General features: G+C 35.0%; 3 protein-coding genes and 1 pseudogene across 3 annotated transcripts; 3 read left to right on the top strand and 1 right to left on the bottom strand.

Moving 5' to 3' along the window:
• Positions 1 to 583: 583 nt before the first annotated feature.
• Positions 584 to 1,335, top strand: LOC120120947 (VQ motif-containing protein 22-like). Its single transcript, XM_039140431.1, has one exon. It carries the CDS (start codon positions 626 to 628, stop codon positions 1,220 to 1,222), a length of 597 nt encoding a protein of 198 aa, XP_038996362.1. The 5' UTR covers positions 584 to 625; the 3' UTR covers positions 1,223 to 1,335.
• A 2,393-nt stretch (positions 1,336 to 3,728) lies between these two features.
• Positions 3,729 to 5,343, bottom strand: LOC120121065 (probable pectinesterase 8). Its single transcript, XM_039140538.1, has 5 exons — positions 4,949 to 5,343; positions 4,690 to 4,861; positions 4,396 to 4,602; positions 4,055 to 4,314; positions 3,729 to 3,903 (listed from the first exon to the last, which is right to left on the bottom strand). The coding sequence occupies exons 1-5, from the start codon at positions 5,338 to 5,340 to the stop codon at positions 3,747 to 3,749; spliced, it is 1,188 nt and encodes a 395-aa protein (XP_038996469.1). The 5' UTR covers positions 5,341 to 5,343; the 3' UTR covers positions 3,729 to 3,746.
• Positions 5,344 to 7,029: 1,686 nt separating this feature from the next.
• Positions 7,030 to 8,848, top strand: LOC120121070 (annotated as a pseudogene).
• A 3,835-nt stretch (positions 8,849 to 12,683) lies between these two features.
• LOC120120963 (36.4 kDa proline-rich protein-like) lies at positions 12,684 to 13,743 on the top strand. Its single transcript, XM_039140450.1, has one exon. The coding sequence runs from the start codon at positions 12,694 to 12,696 to the stop codon at positions 13,729 to 13,731; it is 1,038 nt and encodes a 345-aa protein (XP_038996381.1). The 5' UTR covers positions 12,684 to 12,693; the 3' UTR covers positions 13,732 to 13,743.
• Positions 13,744 to 18,518: the final 4,775 nt, after the last annotated feature.

Consider the following 18,518-nt stretch of genomic DNA (forward strand, 5'->3'; position numbering starts at 1 on the left):
GTCGGAAAATATCGGCGGTGGTGGATTAACGGTAGGATTTGGAGATTTTAGGGATTTAGGGCTATTTTATATTTTAAGAGAAAAGGTTTTTTTTATAAATATAATAATATTTTTAATATTTTTTTAAAAATAAATTTTATAATCACCCGATTGTGACACGTCTCATTTAACGAGAGAAATTAACGTCGTTGTCTGTTCGGACACCTAAATGAGTAATGTTTGTAACATTAGACACCTAGATTAATCGAAAAACATTGTAGACACTTATTGGTGAAAATATATATAGTTTGGTCAATTATTTTGTACTTAATCCTTAAGTCTTAAATATATTGTGTTTCTTTTAGTGTTTTGATATCTAAAAAATTAAATTGCAATCCCAGCGCAATTCTGCCGAACACTTTTCTTATTTTTCCGCCATGCCCCACTTGGAATTGCTTTCAGGTATCTAACTCAAACCAAAATTAATGGCGGCGATTTTCCCGTTATTCTCCCTTTGACCGCCACCATATATACCACCATCTTACGCTCTCTTCTTCCCCCTTCACTTCTTCCTCTCGAGCTCACACCCAAAAAGAAACAAACATTTCTCCACTACTTTTAGCTACTATAACTGCTCTTCTTTCCCATGTCTAGTCCCGCTGACTGGTCTCACTTTTACCAACAAAATCTTTCCGATCAGGAGCCGGTGTTCGGCGAACCCTACGGCACCACCGTTGCCACCACTACGGTCACATCAAGTGCAGTAGTCTCTGTCCCAGCTAGTTCAACCGGAGGCGGCCATTTGAGTCCCGAAGGCCACGTTGGGAAGCCAGCTCGAAAACGGTCAAGGGCTTCAAGGCGAACCCCTACCACTATGTTCAACACCGACACCGCAAACTTCCGAGCCATGGTTCAACACTTCACCGGCGGTCCTAGTTTTGCACAAGGCTCGGCTCTCCCTGGTGGACCGGCTTTCGGGTTCAGTTTCGGAGGACGTCAATCCCATCTTAATCCCGGTTCCCTCACCGCTCCTCCTGCCGGGCTTCAATTGCAATATCAACAACAGCAGCAGCATCAATTAATGCAACATCAAAACCAGGTATTCATGTTTCCATTGAACGGCAACGATAGTAATCTCCGGGCAGGGGACCATTTGCTTCAAAGATATCCTGTATCGATCATGGAAGTTGGGTCCGAAGGGTTTGTTGCAGAGGGTGTTTCCTCGCAGGTTCCTCCTTCTTGAACCAGTTCCTCCAATGAGAACATGACTCACACTTCATTCAGTTTTTGATGCTTTTTTTTTTCTCGGTCAGACATGTTTTGGGACTTCGAAAGAGACAGAGACGTAAAGGAAAATGTTAGGTGCTGACATGTCTTAGCAACAAACATTGACCAATGTAAATATTTTCTTTTTCTTTTTCTTTTTCCACCCTTTTATATGCTGTTGTTTATTATTAGGTAGCCTCCAACGTTTGGATTTGGGGTTTAATTTTATTTTAAACTTCTTATTGTAGTTAATTAATTAAATGAATATTGATATCTAATATATTAAAATTTTAAATATTAGTTTTTACTTTTATTATTCGTACCTGACCAAATTTTAACTTTTTAAAATTATATTTAAATGTATTTTTTATTACATATATTAAAAGAAGAAAACAATGACGATTTTACATAAGTCAGATAGGACTATGATCTCTTTAATTCTTTTAACAGTATATGATGATATTAACAACCGTACTAAAAACAACCAACAAAACCAACAAGAAACTTATTAAACATCTTATTTTAAAGGTTAAATTACATAAAATTATAATTGAATTTTAGATGGTGTACAAACTTTTAATTCCATCAATTATAGTATTGAATTTTTAATTTCTTTAATTATAACATTAAATTTTGGTACGAACATTGATGTCTAAAATGATAATAATTTAAACACTAAACTTTAGGAGTATATTATAGATTAACTCTCTCATTTGATTTAATGTCAATATTTTATTTCCTATCTTCGTGGGTGTAATCAAGCACCACTAACCATTCCTTCCTTTGTGCTTCAACAATAGTTTGCCATATCTTCGTCTATTACGATCAGAAATGTTTCAATTTGATGCCTTCAGTTGTGGCCCTTGTGGTCATAGCTGAAAATTAATGACTTTTTTGGGTTGTCTTAACACAGCCAAAAATGTTTCTTTTTTCGATTCATGACTATTGTTTTTGAAAAAATTGGTATTGAAACTTTTTGCGGTGATAGGAATGGTTTGAAATATAGGATGCCGTCAACTTATAAAATTTTAAGACGATAAAAATAAATTATTAATAATTTTTTTTAAGACAATATACAAATTTAGAAATACAATATAAACCTCAACCAAAAGGTTATTTGTATATAACACAAAAGTGTAACTGAAAGCAGCCATGCCATGACTCCAAAAGCAAACCCAATGATTTTAATACGTTAGAGGATGTTAATATGATATAATTAAAGGTGGCTTTAGGCTTAAATCGTGGAAAAAGTAATATACTATATAGCCTTTAATGATTCTTTAAACTACGAACTAAACTTCCAAAAAGAATTTATAATAATTAGAAGGAATAAATCACATTTTGTCCCATGAATTTGGTTTCTTATCCCAATTTGGTCCCTAATTCTTTTAGGTCTATACTCTATATTAATCTTAATATTGGATGACTTTCTCAACTTGATCCTTGAACTTGATCTTTTATCCTTTTGATGATGTCATATTACGAGACTAGGGACAGAGTCATGAGTAAATATTGACAAAGACCAAAATATTAAATTTTTTAAGAAAAAAACAATAGATTATTAGGTATTTAAACTCAAAATTTAGAAGAAAATGATTAGTTCATTTAATATTTAAACTTACAATGATCTAAATTGTTATTAGACCAAAAAGTTTGAGAACATGAGATTATTTTCTTTTGTTCACCCCTACTTAATTAAATATTTAATAATTTATATATATATATATATATATATTAAATTTGAATACTTATTTTTACAAGAACCGAAATACTACTAAACTAAAATTTGTCGAATATATAAAAATTTTACAATGTCGGGGCCCAACATAGTCATGTCCCTGTACGAGACTATACTATATCATAATCCAAGAAAAATATATTGGTTTTTTAAAATTTTAGACGATGACATAATATAATCTCATAGTGTCGGATCATTAGAACAATCAAAAGTATAAATTTAAGGGTCAAAATAAAAAAAATATCAAATTCAAAGATTAATCTAAACAAAAAAAAGTTAAAAGACTAATTAAGAAAATCAAATTCAAAGGAAAATGCAACCCTAAGTAGAATATAAATCTTTTGCTCTGAAAGACTTTTTTTCTTCTTTCTTCAACATCTTAATTTTTAAAAAAATTGTTGAATGAATAATTATTTTCACATCATTTTTCAAAAAAATTGTTATATGAATAATCCTTTTCACGTCATTTATAGTATCAACCACTATAATAATTAAAACTATTATTAGATTTATAAATAAAATAATTAAAAATACTACTTAATATTCAAATATATGATAAATAAATTTTTATATGAATATTTACCATTTCACCTAAAATCATTTTATTAAACAAATTCTTATAAATATAATTTTATATAAAATATTTTTATTTATCCACATAATTAATAATAATAAATTTGAAATAAAGAAATAAAAGTGGAGTCCATTATTTGATGACATCAATTAGTAACAAGTTTGGGAGATTATAATATTGACAGATGTTCTAAGTATGGTAAGATAGCAACCATTGATCCCCATCGATAAATGACGTAGTAAGAAAAAGAGAAGCCTGCGTATCATTCAGCCTTTGAACATACGGTGCCCTTCCACTCATATTTGCTCCTGCACCCGTACAATTGTATTCTCCGTAGAATATGCTCCTATACCATTAATTAACAGTGACATTTTTTACAATTTCAGGGATAAATTAATAAAATAAATTCTTCAATTACTAAAATGAGAAAATGAAAAATTATAGGTACCAAATATATATTTAACCCTTTTTATTAGATAACCAATTTTCATACGTACTGGTCTCGTGTAGGATCGTTAAAATCATTCCATCCCTCTGGTGCAATGATATCCGTGAGAGACGTGAAAGCGAAAACCACACGAGAAAATGGCCTCCATGCACGGCCGAGCCATATTCTGCCCGTGCCACCCACGCTGCAGTTGACGAATGCAAACCCCGAGTTTTCATCCGCCGATGATCGTCCATGTGCCGTCACTGCTCCGCTTATGGATTTCGATCCCGGTGCCACAGGGTTAGCCATGGATAACATCTGACAATCCTGTTGAAGATCGAATCTTATAATCAGCCGGCGGCATATCGATGATGTTCTAAATTGTTTGCTTAGTAAAAACGTTATCACCTCGTAAAGAGACTTTCCGTTCCCGAAAATGAAGTCGATGGAGCCTTGTATATAGCAATCCTTGAAGTAATGGCGGCCACGGTCGTCGTGAAGGGTGTCTTGTGCTCCGAAGAAACCGCAACCCCAGAAGGCAGCTTGGTCTCCGGATATTCTAATGGCCACTGCCTGTGCCCCAACAACACCTGGACGACGTATAGGAGCTACATTCTATGACAAAAACTGGAATACATCAGAGGAAGCAGTATGTTTTTAAACTCTTAATATATGGTGTTTGATTATGTATTTATTTCTCACCATGAAGCTTATGTTCTTGGCAATAAAGTTGGTGGAGAAAACTTGGACTGAACCACTGTAAAAGGTTCCATTTGCAGAAAGTGCAGTGTCATTCCAAGCTATTGCTGTTGATGTATAGCCTTGTCCTTGAAATGTAATATTAGGTTTGGTTTTCGGAATAATGACTTTCTCACTGGAAAAATAAATTGTATCAATATGTTTCAAATGTATCGCAAAATAACAATAGTAACTAACGTCACATAAAAGGATAGATGCTCACTAGTAAATGCCCGAGTTGATCCATATTACAGTTCTTTTGATGCTAAGGTTTGGGACTGCATCAATGGCAGCTTGCACCGTTGTGAAATTAAAACATCCATTTCGATCAACACAAAGCGTTAGAGTCGTGTTGGTTTCCGGAGGTGGGAAGTTGGGAGGGAAGTCATCGCAGATGGACACCGGTTTGTCCTTATCATGGTGTTTCCGATGTCGACGAAGGCTGTCGAAGTTGAACGGGATGAACTTCACAACGATGGGTGACCATGAAGAGAGGGATATAGTGAAATCGACAATATATCTGAGGACTTGAGGGATTGTATTGATGACAACCCTGGATGCAAAAACACCAAAAATTGCAACAAGAACAATGAAACAAAGGCTTTTGGGATTCATTGTGTTTTTAGTATATGTTATATACGGGATAAACCATGAAGAGAGGGATATAGTGAAATCGACAATATATCTGAGGACTTGAGGGATTGTATTGATGACAACCCTGGATGCAAAAACACCAAAAATTGCAACAAGAACAATGAAACAAAGGCTTTTGGGATTCATTGTGTTTTTAGTATATGTTATATACGGGATAAATGGGACGTTTGTGAGGTGTATACAAGTGGACGACATGCCTTAAACATGCATGCCCTTGAAGTTTAAGGGACACGGATGACATGCCTTGCAAATCACCCTGTCCTTAGGTAAAATTTCTCCAAAGATTTTCTTATCTACCAAACATGAAGGGATTGCCGATGGCCACTAAAATAGAGGGAAAAGTTTATATTTCACTTTATCATTCTTCTTCGGTTAGGGTCCACCATAGCCCATATATATATCTTGTAGAATCATCATTGTTATGTTGAAATTAACATTTTCGTTTATCGTTAATTCAACTCATTGTTACTTATACACAACAAATGTAAATGTCATTTTTAGCTATTATTTTTTATGAATGAATGAAGCCGTAATCTAATGAAATAAATTAGGTTAAGCTCCACTTTCGTTGCTTCTTACTATCAAAGCCTGCTTTCATGGTGAAGTGAAGAGAAGGTGAGAGAAACATAAATAGATATTACATTGAGTCATTGACAGACTTAAAAGAGTGAGCAAACGTTGTAAGAAAAGGAAAGGCAACCTTTTTATGCTTTCATTTCGTTGATTAATACTAGGTTGAAATGTATCTCAACAAGTTAAACGTATATTTTCAGTCCCTCTATCATAAGAAAGAAGAATTCTTTTCTAAAATCAAGTAACTTAGTAGTAAAATATTATTCTATTTATAGAATTTAGATTTGAAAATTTAGTTCAATTAATCGATTAATTAATATAATTTTACATCAATTATATGTTATTTTTTTAACGCTCGATTATTGATTAATTCGGTTTAAAATTAATCAATTAACTGAACTAATCAAAAAAATAAAATATTAAATTTATTATATATATATATAAAGCTGAAACCTATTAAAAATTAATATTTAATTTTTTTAAATACATTAAACCAATTAAACTTTCAAGTGACCCTGGTGATTAAAGGACTCGGTGTTATCCTTTGATGTCACGGGTTCAAGGATCACGTATGTATGAGTATGAGTCTTTATTGTCAAAGGGTTGAAAGCTTTTAAATAGATATTATCTTGTATTTCACTTAGATTTATATAAAAAAAATTTCAAGACACTCAAATTTTAACTCAAATGAAAAATATATATTAAATTCAAATTTATCTAAATAAAAAAATTAATTTAATTCAAATGAAAAAATATCTATATTAAATTCAAATTTATCTAAATAAAAAATAATTTAATTCGTTTTGACTAATATCACAAATACAAGGATAATAAATATTTAAAAAGTGTAAATATTTTTTATTATTTTTTATAATTTATATTAATGCTAATTAGTTCGTATTTTACTTTTTGAAGGAATTAATTAATTTTTTTTTTATTCGAAAGCAGCTCGACTAGTTTTAAAACTCCAAAAATATTGGGCCATTTAAGTTTTGATATCCAATTTTATTTTCTCAAATCTCAAACATTTTGAGCCCAGTCCTTTCACAACCGTCCGATGATGTGAATTGGGAAGGCAGTCTAATGAATATAAATAAATGAGCCAAGAGAAACCCTATAAAAGGGCCTAGGGTTTCATCTCTTTTCTTTGCGCCTTTCATCTCGCCCTGCCGAAGGTGAGCTGCTTACCGCTTTTCGTCTCATATATTCTTTTCCATTTTCCATTTAATATTTTTGCAATCTTTGATATTCTGTTTTCAATTTTGTTAAACAGCTAAGTAATGGTGAAGCATAACAATGTTGTGCCAAATGGGCACTTTAAGAAGCACTGGCAGAACTATGTCAAAACTTGGTTCAATCAACCAGCACGAAAGAATAGAAGAAGAATTGGTGATTTTTTTTTATGTTGTTGTTAATCATATTTTTTGCTTTTCTGTTAAAAGATTAATGGATGTTTATTTGAGTGCAATTGATGTTTAATGATTGTGATTTGGGATCTTGTAGCTAGACAAAAGAAGGCGGTGAGGATCTTTCCAAGGCCAACGGCTGGACCACTTCGCCCCATTGTCCATGGCCAGACTTTGAAGTACAACATGAAGTTGGCCAACGGCTGGACCACTTCGCCCCATTGTCCATGGCCAGACTTTGAAGTACAACATGAAGTTGAGAGCTGGCAAGGGTTTCACCCTTGAAGAGCTTAAGGTATGATGTTCCAGTTTCTCTATTTCTTCGTACGATATTAGGTTTATTCTTAAAAGGGATTGGATATTTTCAGTGTGGTGTTTCTCTATTTGTGAATTAGATTTCTTATAAATATCATTTGATATGCCAAGATTTATTTCAAGCAATTTAGTATCTTATTGTTCCGTTTGTGATTAAGTGAACAAGTTTATATATTAATTATTCCATTGTGACAATCAAGTTTAAGATTAAGTGAAAGAGGGAATAATGAATTGGATTGGTGCTTTGTTAAGTGTGTAGATAGGCTGAATAGAAGATGTGTTGTATAATTTTGAATTCATCGATTTAAATTGTGGTCTTGGCCATGTTTTCTGTTATGTTGCATTTATTGTGATTGTGGACATAATTGATACTATTGCGGCCATTGTGGGTATTGTGGTCATGCAATAAGGGTTTAGGGTGACACCATTACTGTAGCAAACAACTATTTAAATCCCTTGTTGAAATTCCACCTTGATTTAGTTTGCATGTGCGTATATTGAGAACTTTCATAATTCTCTGACCAGGCTGCTGGTATTTCAAAGAAACTTGCGCCAACCATTGGTATTGCTGTTGACCATCGCCGTAAGAATAGATCACTTGAAGGTCTTCAGGCCAATGTACAGAGGCTTAAGACCTACAAGGCCAAGCTTGTCGTCTTCCCAAGACGCGCTCGCAAGTTTAAGGTAATTTTATGTGGCCTTACTTGCGGAGATTAAAACATTTAATCTGCATTGTATTGTTTTCATTTTTAATATTTTTTTTTGTTTCTCATTCCAATAGGCTGGTGATTCTACTGCTGAGGAGCTTGCAACGGCAACCCAAGTCCAAGTACCATACATGCCTATTTCCCTTGAGAAGCCTTCTGTTGAGCTCGTGAAGGTCACTGAGGAAATGAAGTCGTTCAAGGCATATAACAAGCTCGTGTTGAACGTATGAATGAGCGGCATATTGGTGCTAGGTTGAAGAAGGCTGCTGAGGCTGAGAAAGAAGAGAAGAAGTGAGATTGCTCATTGAGTGCTGTGTCTTGCTTTTTGGCTTTTTAAAAGACTTTAGTTTTTGTTTCTCGTATTGTCAATTGAAGCAAGTCTTTAGCAAACTTTGGTATTACGACAGCACTGAGTATTTTTGTTATACTGAGAAGTTTATTGGATCTACTCCTGTGGTATTGTCATTATGAAAGCGTTGTTAAGTTGTTTAATTTGCTTATAAGTTGGTGATGGTCAATTGCTTTGTTGTTTTACTGCTAAATTGAATTTGGATATGATTTCATCCTGATAGGTTGATAAATTTATGTGTTAGTGTTTTTTGTGTGCGAATTTTCATCTCCGGCCAGCAATGCTGTATTCAGCCAATTCTAGTTCCAAAGGGCTTAAGTATGGCTGTGGCTGCAAATACAAACTGGCGCCTTAAACAATCAGCCAATTGCAGTGTTTGATGTTCTACTGCATGCTAAATCACCATAACATCAATGTCTTCCCAAAAGCTTTGTATAACTCTGAAAGAATTAAGAAGGATATCAATGGCCAGTGTTTGTTCAAAAACATTGAAATCTTTTCATGATTTATGGGATTTTAGATCAAACAAATGCACTTTGACTTTGAGTAGAAATCAAGCAAAACAAAAAGTGCAGTCATATGTTCTTACCACTTAAAAAGGAATTTTCTCTCCATTTATTACACCCTATATTTATACACCATGCCCAATGAGGTTCATCTCTGTTCGTGCTATACGAAGCTTTAGTTAACAGTCATGGAGTCAATGCATCACTGTTTTAAATTGCTCAATTCAGTCCTCTTCATTTCCATTGTAACCTCCATTCTCTTCACTCCTTGTGGTACGTAAATTCCTTGTGATTATATGTGTAAATATGTTCTTCTAGGTGCTTTGTTTTTTGAAAAATCAGTTTCTTTTGTCTTTGCTTATGTTATTAGGTGCCAGATTTTTTATTACTATATGGAAGAAGAAGGGCTAAAAGCTCCATCAAAGTCCCATTACCGAGTTCATTAACAAGCTGAAACTAACCAACAATGTCGTTTCCAATGCTGATCCCTATACCCTCAACTCACCCTTCTATCTCCCTCCTTTTGAATCACTCTCACCACTTCCTCAGCCTGGCCGCTCTCCTCCCTTCACCCCACCATCCATCTCCAACCCTCCGCCGTATTCGATGAGCTATGGACCACCGCCGCCGCCGCCTAGTTACAGTTATAACTCACCGGTAATTCCTCCTGAACACGGAACCAGTCCACCTAGTATGTTCCCAATCCCACCTCAACACCAACCTAGCTCACCAAAACATGATCCAAACCCTCCTAAGACTGCACCGCACCAACCCATTTACGCACCCCCAATGCTGAACCCACCGGCGGTGTTTGGTGTGTGGCTAAGCCGGCGGTGCCCGATTCAATCATCCAAGCGGCCATGGATTATGCATGCGGGTCTGGTGCGGATTGCAAATCGATTCAACCCAACCAGCCTTGTTTCCAACCCAACACATTGATTTCCCATGCTTCGTATGCTTTCAACAGCTACTGGCAGAACACAAAGGGGCACGGTGGCACTTGCGACTTCGGAGGAACTGCCATGCTTGTTACTGTCGATCCTAGTAAGTTTCCTTTTTTTAAAATTTTTCCCGACAAGCAAACAAAAATGTTGGTGTTTAACGACTTTTGTAATGCAAATTTGACAGGTTCCGATAAATGCCAGTTCAGTTACAAGTGATCCAAGGGGGTCTGGACCAACACTCTTGATAGATGTGGTTCTATGAACCTGAAAGAGTTGACAGTATAGGATGTATTATACATATAATTTATGTTTTATTTGATATTATATTCTGATAACAGAAAATTATATCTGTATTCGGTACTCAATTAAATTGATGATAAACTTAGGGACTTAATTGGATAATTTACATTTTGAAACAACACAACTTTTATTTAGATCTCAGAACTTCAACTTATTAAAGACAAAGCTTCGGAATTTACCTTGAGTCAGGTGATTTGACAAAGGGATATGGTGGGGTTACTTACTGTATCCTTAATTCCATTGTACCAGAAACATAATTTCACCATCCATGTTTTCAACCCACTCCACTTATTTTCAACATGGTGGTGCATTCCATCGTGGGAAATTTTAGGGAAAATAATAAGACTCGGCCGATGCTTAATATCATGATATGGACAAATCCATGAATTGTTTAGACCCATGTTCGGTTTGAAATCATCACTAAATATACGTACAAAACTTAAGGCACGGCGATAGTAATTTGTGTAATTTGTATATATCTTACCCACATACATGCCTCAGTGGTCGTATTCATGATTCGGCTCTCGCTATCATTTTCGACTTTAGATTAGTATAGAAGACGGTCACCCAACTCATTTTTTATATTTTTCTGATTTTATTTAATTTTTTATATTATTTGATATTAATATTTTTATTCGGTTGATTGAAGATCAATTTAGAATCTAAACTATAATTTAAGAATACTCGTGTGTATATGTGTGTAATTGAATGGCAATGACATATATGGTGGCTTTGGTGTCACCCTTTTTGAAAGCTTCTCGCAACATCCAATATCGACGTCGTCATAAAACCTCTTGAAATGGCTTAATATGCCCTTCACCTATTTTTGGACTATTTTATGTTATTCATTAATTACAACTCGACTATTTTAAGTTATTTGACTATTTTTTGAGTTCTATTTTATAACTCAAATTTAAAATATTTTTAGTCTAATCGTTTATGAAATTACAACTCGAAGTTAATTCAAATCGAATTGTACATACCCCTAATTTTGTGTCCTTCACCTATCCGGGCCATTTATACCCAGTCACCCAATAATAAATAGTTTTCACATTATATCCCGTAATAAACACTAGATTTTTTTGAACAATCATATTTGGTCGGTTTGTCACACTACTCATATTTATTCCTTATATTTTCTCAAGTCATGAGTTGTAAACTTATCAGGAACACTTCCTTTCCTTCCTTTAAAATCTACATCCTCCCTCGATAAAATTAAATTTTGATTTAGAATTTATAAAAAAAAACACTAAATTATTCTCCATTGACCCACTAACTAATAACTTTGATAATCTGACAAGCTCAACCGAAAGAATCAACGGAATATCAAGCTAGCCTTTCAAGGATTCATACTCAACACCTCCTCCCCATGTACATAGATATACGAAATATATAGCATAGCGCTCATAGGATAAAAGGGACACTCTTCTTTTTCCTTTCGACCTTACTTACTCTTTCACTCCTATTAAAAAAAAAGACCCTCTAAAAAATTAATCGATTCTTCATTTAAATAAAAAGAAGAAATCGCTAACTATGGATTACTTTCTCCAATTTTTCACATTCTAAACCATCACTTCATAGGCTATTCACTGATATATCACTTATAGATTTTAAGTTTGATTTGAAATACAAATAAAATTACTAAAGCTTAATTAATAATCGATTCTAACACTAGTTGGGACTCATGCTAAAACTTGAACCGTAGTAGGACCCGTTTGCACGGATAAAGATAACGTGAAATCAAGAAAATAATAAAAGAGTAAAGACGTGGGGTGAGATTTGTCATGTTGCAAAAGTTGAATATTAAAGAAAACGGAATGGTCGCATGCAAGCAGAGCACCCCCTTCAAGCCAAGTATCCACTCACGGGTTAAGCAGAGCACTACAAGTTAAAATTGTCATCAATCATGCACGCTGCCCCTGATTCCTCCATTTTCTCTAGTCCTTGGAACTTCGAAAAATAATAATCCATCTCTCAAAAACTTGCATTTCAGGCTAATAATAATAATACTATTATTATTATCCCTAGACACTGAAACTATGCATATGGAAAGGAAGAAAAGGTCAATGAATGATGCCAAGTGCTTTAATAAATTACCAGGAAAACGACATTTGCTAATTGATTTCACTGCTTTCCCTTTGTCTGTCATTTGCATCATCTTATGTTATAAGATGTGCATGGTTTCATTGCAAGTGTAATTCAAACACACTCCCTATGCAGAGAGAGACGATGGGGAGGCTTAACTTACCCAATTTCATTGTGTTGCTTTTGAACTTGGGAAGTTTGCTTGCTTCTCTTGCCTGCCCTGAATGTCCTTACCACCCAACTCCGCCGCCCAAATGTCCTCCGGCGCCCAAACATCCTCCCATTGTGAAACCTCCGTTTCACCCTAAACCACCAAAACATCCACCGCACCCTCCCAAACCACCGAAGCCTCCGGTGGTTAACCCTCCATATCATCCTAAACCACCTAAACATCCACCGCATCCTCCCGAAACGCCGAAGCCTCCGGTTGTTAACCCGCCCTATCATCCTAAACCGCCTAAACATCCACCGCATCCTCCCGAAACGCCGAAGCCTCCGGTTGTTAACCCGCCCTATCATCCTAAACCGCCTAAGCATCCACCGCATCCTCCTAAGCCTCCTGTCGTAAGGCCTCCCCATGTACCCAAACCACCTGTTGTAAAGCCTCCACCTTACGTACCCAAACCTCCGGTTGTTAAACCCCCAACACCTTATCATCCAATACCGCCGGTCATATCACCACCATTTGTGCCTCCAAAGCCTCCGGTCTACCCCAGTCCTCCTATAGTGAATCCGCCAACACCGCCGATTCTGCCACCTCCATCACCTCCTATCGTGAAGCCACCAACACCAACGCCACCAACTCTTCCTCCTCCATCACCTCCTGTGGTGAAGCCACCCCCGGTGGAGACACCATGTCCTCCGCCGCCGCCGCCCGTGCCATATCCGTCCCCGCCGGCGCAACAAACATGCCCCATCGACACGCTTAAGCTGGGCGCATGCGTGGACGTGTTAGGTGGTCTGGTGCACATCGGCATAGGCAGCAGCGCGAAGTCCACGTGCTGCCCCGTGCTTCAAGGGCTGCTGGACTTGGACGCCGCCATATGTCTCTGCACCACGATCAGGCTCAAGCTTTTGAACATCAATATTATACTACCCATCGCTCTTCAGCTCCTCATCGATTGCGGCAAGACTCCACCTTCGGGATTCCAGTGTCCGGCACAATGATGAAAACTGAAACATGTTCTCCCCACAAAACAAATATAACAAATGTCTCATGTCATGTTATATGTTTTTAATAACCCCTGGTGCTTTGCAGGTTGATGCAGGAGTGAGTTGATTCTCATGCATAGAGACATGTCGAGGTTTTAGATGTTAGATCTTCTCATAGATGTTGAATGTAGTACGATGTTGTTTCCTTCTATTTTATATTTCAAAGGTAAGCTTGTGTTGGATTCAACTTAATTTGCCTGATTCCAGTTTTCTCTGATGAAATTATTCAAGTTCTTTTTTACTTGTTTTGAAAATCCATAAAAAGGAACAAGCGAAAGAATCACATGCATGCATGCATAAATCATAATCAGTTATATTCATTTAGATTTGTCCGTCCCTCCTCCAACGTGGGCCCAGTCGAGGTTCTGATTCTCCTAATCTACTTTTCAATTTTCATGTATTATTAGCAGTTAAATAATATAAAAACTACAAAGTAGAGATTTTGAAAAAGTAATTAAAATAATTATTTTAAATAATAATTATTAGGGTAAACTATAGAATAGTCTCCTTTATTTCACTTCCAAAAAATAAAAAAATAAAAAATAAAAAACCCAAACCTACGTTTCTTCTTCTTCGTCCTCCTCATAGCCTCCAGAAATTAAAAAATTCAAAAATCGTTTTGATTACGGTATTCTATTATTTCTACTGTTTCTCGCTGGTGCTCTATCAATTCCTGCAGGAAAAATACATCAACAAGCAGCTCGTAAAATGCAAATGATTTCCTTCCATCACATAGGATTGCTACCATATTGATACGGTATTCTTTTGCATGGTTGATATCTTGAAAACAAGTCTAGTTTCCTTTGCTAAACCAGATAGATGAAACTTACAGGCAACAACAACAAAACCCTATTTCAATATACAATGGGGTAAGAGGAGGTAGGGTAGTAGGCTGCCCCCAACGCCAGGTTGAGAGCAGCTTCCGTGGAAGACATCCGGCAGTTAAAAAATAAAAAATAAAGATAAAATACAATGCATGTATAAATAAATCAATAAATACATAGTTGAATAGTCTTCATATGCGCGTCTGTAATAGGAAGTAATCCATGCACATAAATCCCTGCCTAAAAAATCTCTGCATATAGACAGAAACGTAAGTCCTGAATAAATTTAAAAAGAGGAAACATGAAGAGAATGATACATGGAAGTCAGCGATAACAAGCTACGAGAAGGAATAAAATTTAATGGGTTAGAACCTAAACTAAGGCAACACTACTCCGCTACCCTACTGTGACCCACACTACTCGGCTACCCTGGTCTTTAGTCTCCATACTTTCCTATCAGAAGAAGATTACTAAACTCCCTTATGTGAATAAATAATCGTGCTAAAACATAATAGATTGACAACTCCGGTTCGTTTTCATATAGTTCCGACCACTCAACAACAAGCCATCACGTTTCTCACTTGAACATCATAAGTTCACAAGGTCAATACTCAAGACTATAATAAGAAGCTAGGATGTTTACCTGATTTAGCATCCACTTGAAGCCAACAGCGGCCGAGCATTCATTCTTCGAAGCACTAGTGAACTAATCTAAATTGCAAACTTTCCCCAAAGTCTGTATAAAATTAGTCACATTTTTCCTCCTATCAATTACCGAGAATATCTCACCATTGGAGCTTACATTGATAACAAAGTCTCAAACTATCCACTTCCGGACCTTTGCATCGATAACATCGCAAATAATCAGACCAGATTCGAACCACATTCACCCATGCCAAAGCATCAATGATAAATTTGATTAAACTCGAAACCGAAAACAAAATAAAAAAGGAATCAAATTGTTCTTGCTTGCTTGCTAAAACTTTCTGGGTTTGGATAATGCAATGTGGGAATTGATCTTCCAAAGGTGATTTTTGTGTTTTTATTTGGGAACAAAGAGAGGAGGAGGAGGAGTTTATCTGTATTTATTTATTATTTTTAAATTGTCACGTAATACTTCCGTTAAAGGATTTGTAACACCCCAACCCGTACCCGACCCGGATACGAGTCCGAGATGTCACATTGACTTTTTAAAACAGTATTCTTATAAAATATCAAAACATTTGAACTCATATTAAGAAAACACAATAATATACTATTAAATTATGCTTCATTATAAAAATTTAAGGCAAAAACATATTTATGAACAGTACCGTGAACAGTGCTACAGTGCATCGATGCATTGCTATAGTACATAGATGCACTAAAATTTCGAAGCAAAATTGTGCATCGATGTACTGCTACAGTGACTTTTGTAAAACGTTCATAAAACTCGTAAAAATTTAACCGTTCATTACTATACATTTTCATTTGCATAAATATGTTTAAAACATTACAAAACTCTATCATATGATTTTACAAACCGATTAGAACATATCAAATTTAAACCTTTATTTACATGACAACCACTTTCCTTATTACAAAATACATACTATACATTTCTTTTATGATCCGATCTTTGGAAATGATGAATTGACCTGTCTTGCATAACTTTTATCAATCTTCCTCTTCTCAGAACCTACGTGTGAAATAATCACACGCTAAGTCGTTGACTTAGTGAGGCATGAAAACATATAATATTACTCTACTCATATCAATGCATAAACAATTAATACTATCATATCATATAAAAAAATATCTCCTATGGTATAACCAATGCACACATATACCTATATCATTAACATACTTATCAGTACTCATATTACTATCGCTAATTCCTTTTTATCATGTAATCATATATTGTACCTTTTTATACTCACCATCGGGCATCCATGTCATTTCACAACAGAGCACACATAGTATCATATCAAGTTATTTGTTATGTTTAAAGATTATGTATTAGCCCATGTACACTTCTGAAAACTTAAGGTATGTGAGTACATTGAGGTTGTGCACTATTATGTTGTCACCATAGCTCGTATAATTGTCCCGAAAGACCTATCTAGAGGTCATAAAAAACCTCGACAACTATCCATAGGTCTCAAAGAACCTAGGTAAACTGTCCATATGTTCCTTAGAACATAGGCATACTGTCCATATGTCTCAAAAGACAAAGGTAATTCTGTCCATATGTCCCGAAAGACATAGGTAATTATGTCCATATGTTCCGTAGAACATAGGTAAACCCTCGACTCTTGGCATGCCAACTATACCACTAGCTCTCATATTACATAACATGAGCACTATCATTTATAACATTTCATATCACTTGTTCTTTCTCTTCTGTCACATACCACATGTATATGTAAGCATATATTTCATATCATATAGCATATATTATATATTACATGTAATCACGTAGTTTATTTCATATGGCTTATCTCATTTCTCATTTGTTCATATACGTATGTCATTTCTTGTTCACCTATGTTCATATATACATCACATAGCACGTAGAATAACATCTAGATATATTATTTCATGTATTTACTTTCACATAGCTCATCACATAGGCATGTATTCTCATATTTTATTCTCATATATTCACATAACTTGGATCAAATATACATATAGTCACGTAAATCACTTTTGCATAGCTTATATTAACTTTTCATATCATTTCACACTTCTTATTACATTGCTTATATCGTACTCTTATGTCTTCTCATATACATATATTCACATATACATATTATTTCATTATCCTTATTGTTATTCTTATCATCGCCATTAATCCCTTTTACTTACCATATTCATATCAATAACACATATACTCATGCACATATATAAATCATAGCAAACACATACTTCTATGAATTCATGCATTTTACTATTGGAAATAGACTTATCACGAGTCTTATTTTCCATTGAACATCATATACTAAATAATGTGCACTCACCTTAGCCTTGCTTTCTTTGAATAAATCCTAATTCTTCGATTGTTCCGGAACTAGTTTAGGCTCAATATCTACATAAACATAATTTTCGAGATGATTATCAAAATCCTAAACCTTATAACTTGATATTAATAACTCAAGCTAGTTTAATGAGCCAAAATTCCATTTTTCCTTTAGGGGTGTACCGATGCACTATGAATGCATCGATACCCAAAATAGCTTCGAAATTTTCATGCATCGATGCACCTTTAAAATTGTCTTAGTGCATCGGTACACACTCATAGTGCATCGATGCACCTATCCAGAATAGGTTATTTCATCCGAAAATCATCAACACTTCACCCAAATATTCATGTATAAAATCCTTATTATGCTACTAAATTCATCTATAACAACTTTAACCAATTCCTATCATTCCAACACCTTATAATCTTCATATTTCATCCAAATTCTTAAGGCTAAGAATCATACCAAATTTTCCATGTTATCCAAACTTAATTCTAACACTTCTAACTTCTTATTCTCATAGATGACAAGTCAAATTCATCCTCCAAATTCATTTAAACCTTCTTATTCAAAATTTTACTTTAAACCCCATTTTCTTTAATCTGTCATAACTCCTTTATCTTTTGATTTAAGATAACTTAAGCTTTCCTTAAGCTTAGTTATCATCTAATGATCAAAACTCAACCTTTAATTCAACAAAGAAATCTTACCTTTTGCTTGAAATTTCACGTGAAGAAGAGAAGAAGATGAAAAAGAGAATTGCTTGGAAACTTATCTCTTCAATCATGCTCCACATGGGTATTATAATACCCATTAATTATTATTTAATTATTTTCCTTGTTCAATGACTCATTTGCCCTTTGACTCATTTAATATTTACTAACAACTTTCAGGAAATATCTCTACATAAATCATT

The sequence above is a fragment of the Hibiscus syriacus genome, unplaced genomic scaffold (assembly GCF_006381635.1).
Source record: "Hibiscus syriacus cultivar Baekdansim isolate YM2019G1 unplaced genomic scaffold, ASM638163v2 tig00110356_pilon, whole genome shotgun sequence".
In the NCBI taxonomy this organism is placed as follows: Eukaryota; Viridiplantae; Streptophyta; class Magnoliopsida; order Malvales; family Malvaceae; genus Hibiscus; species Hibiscus syriacus.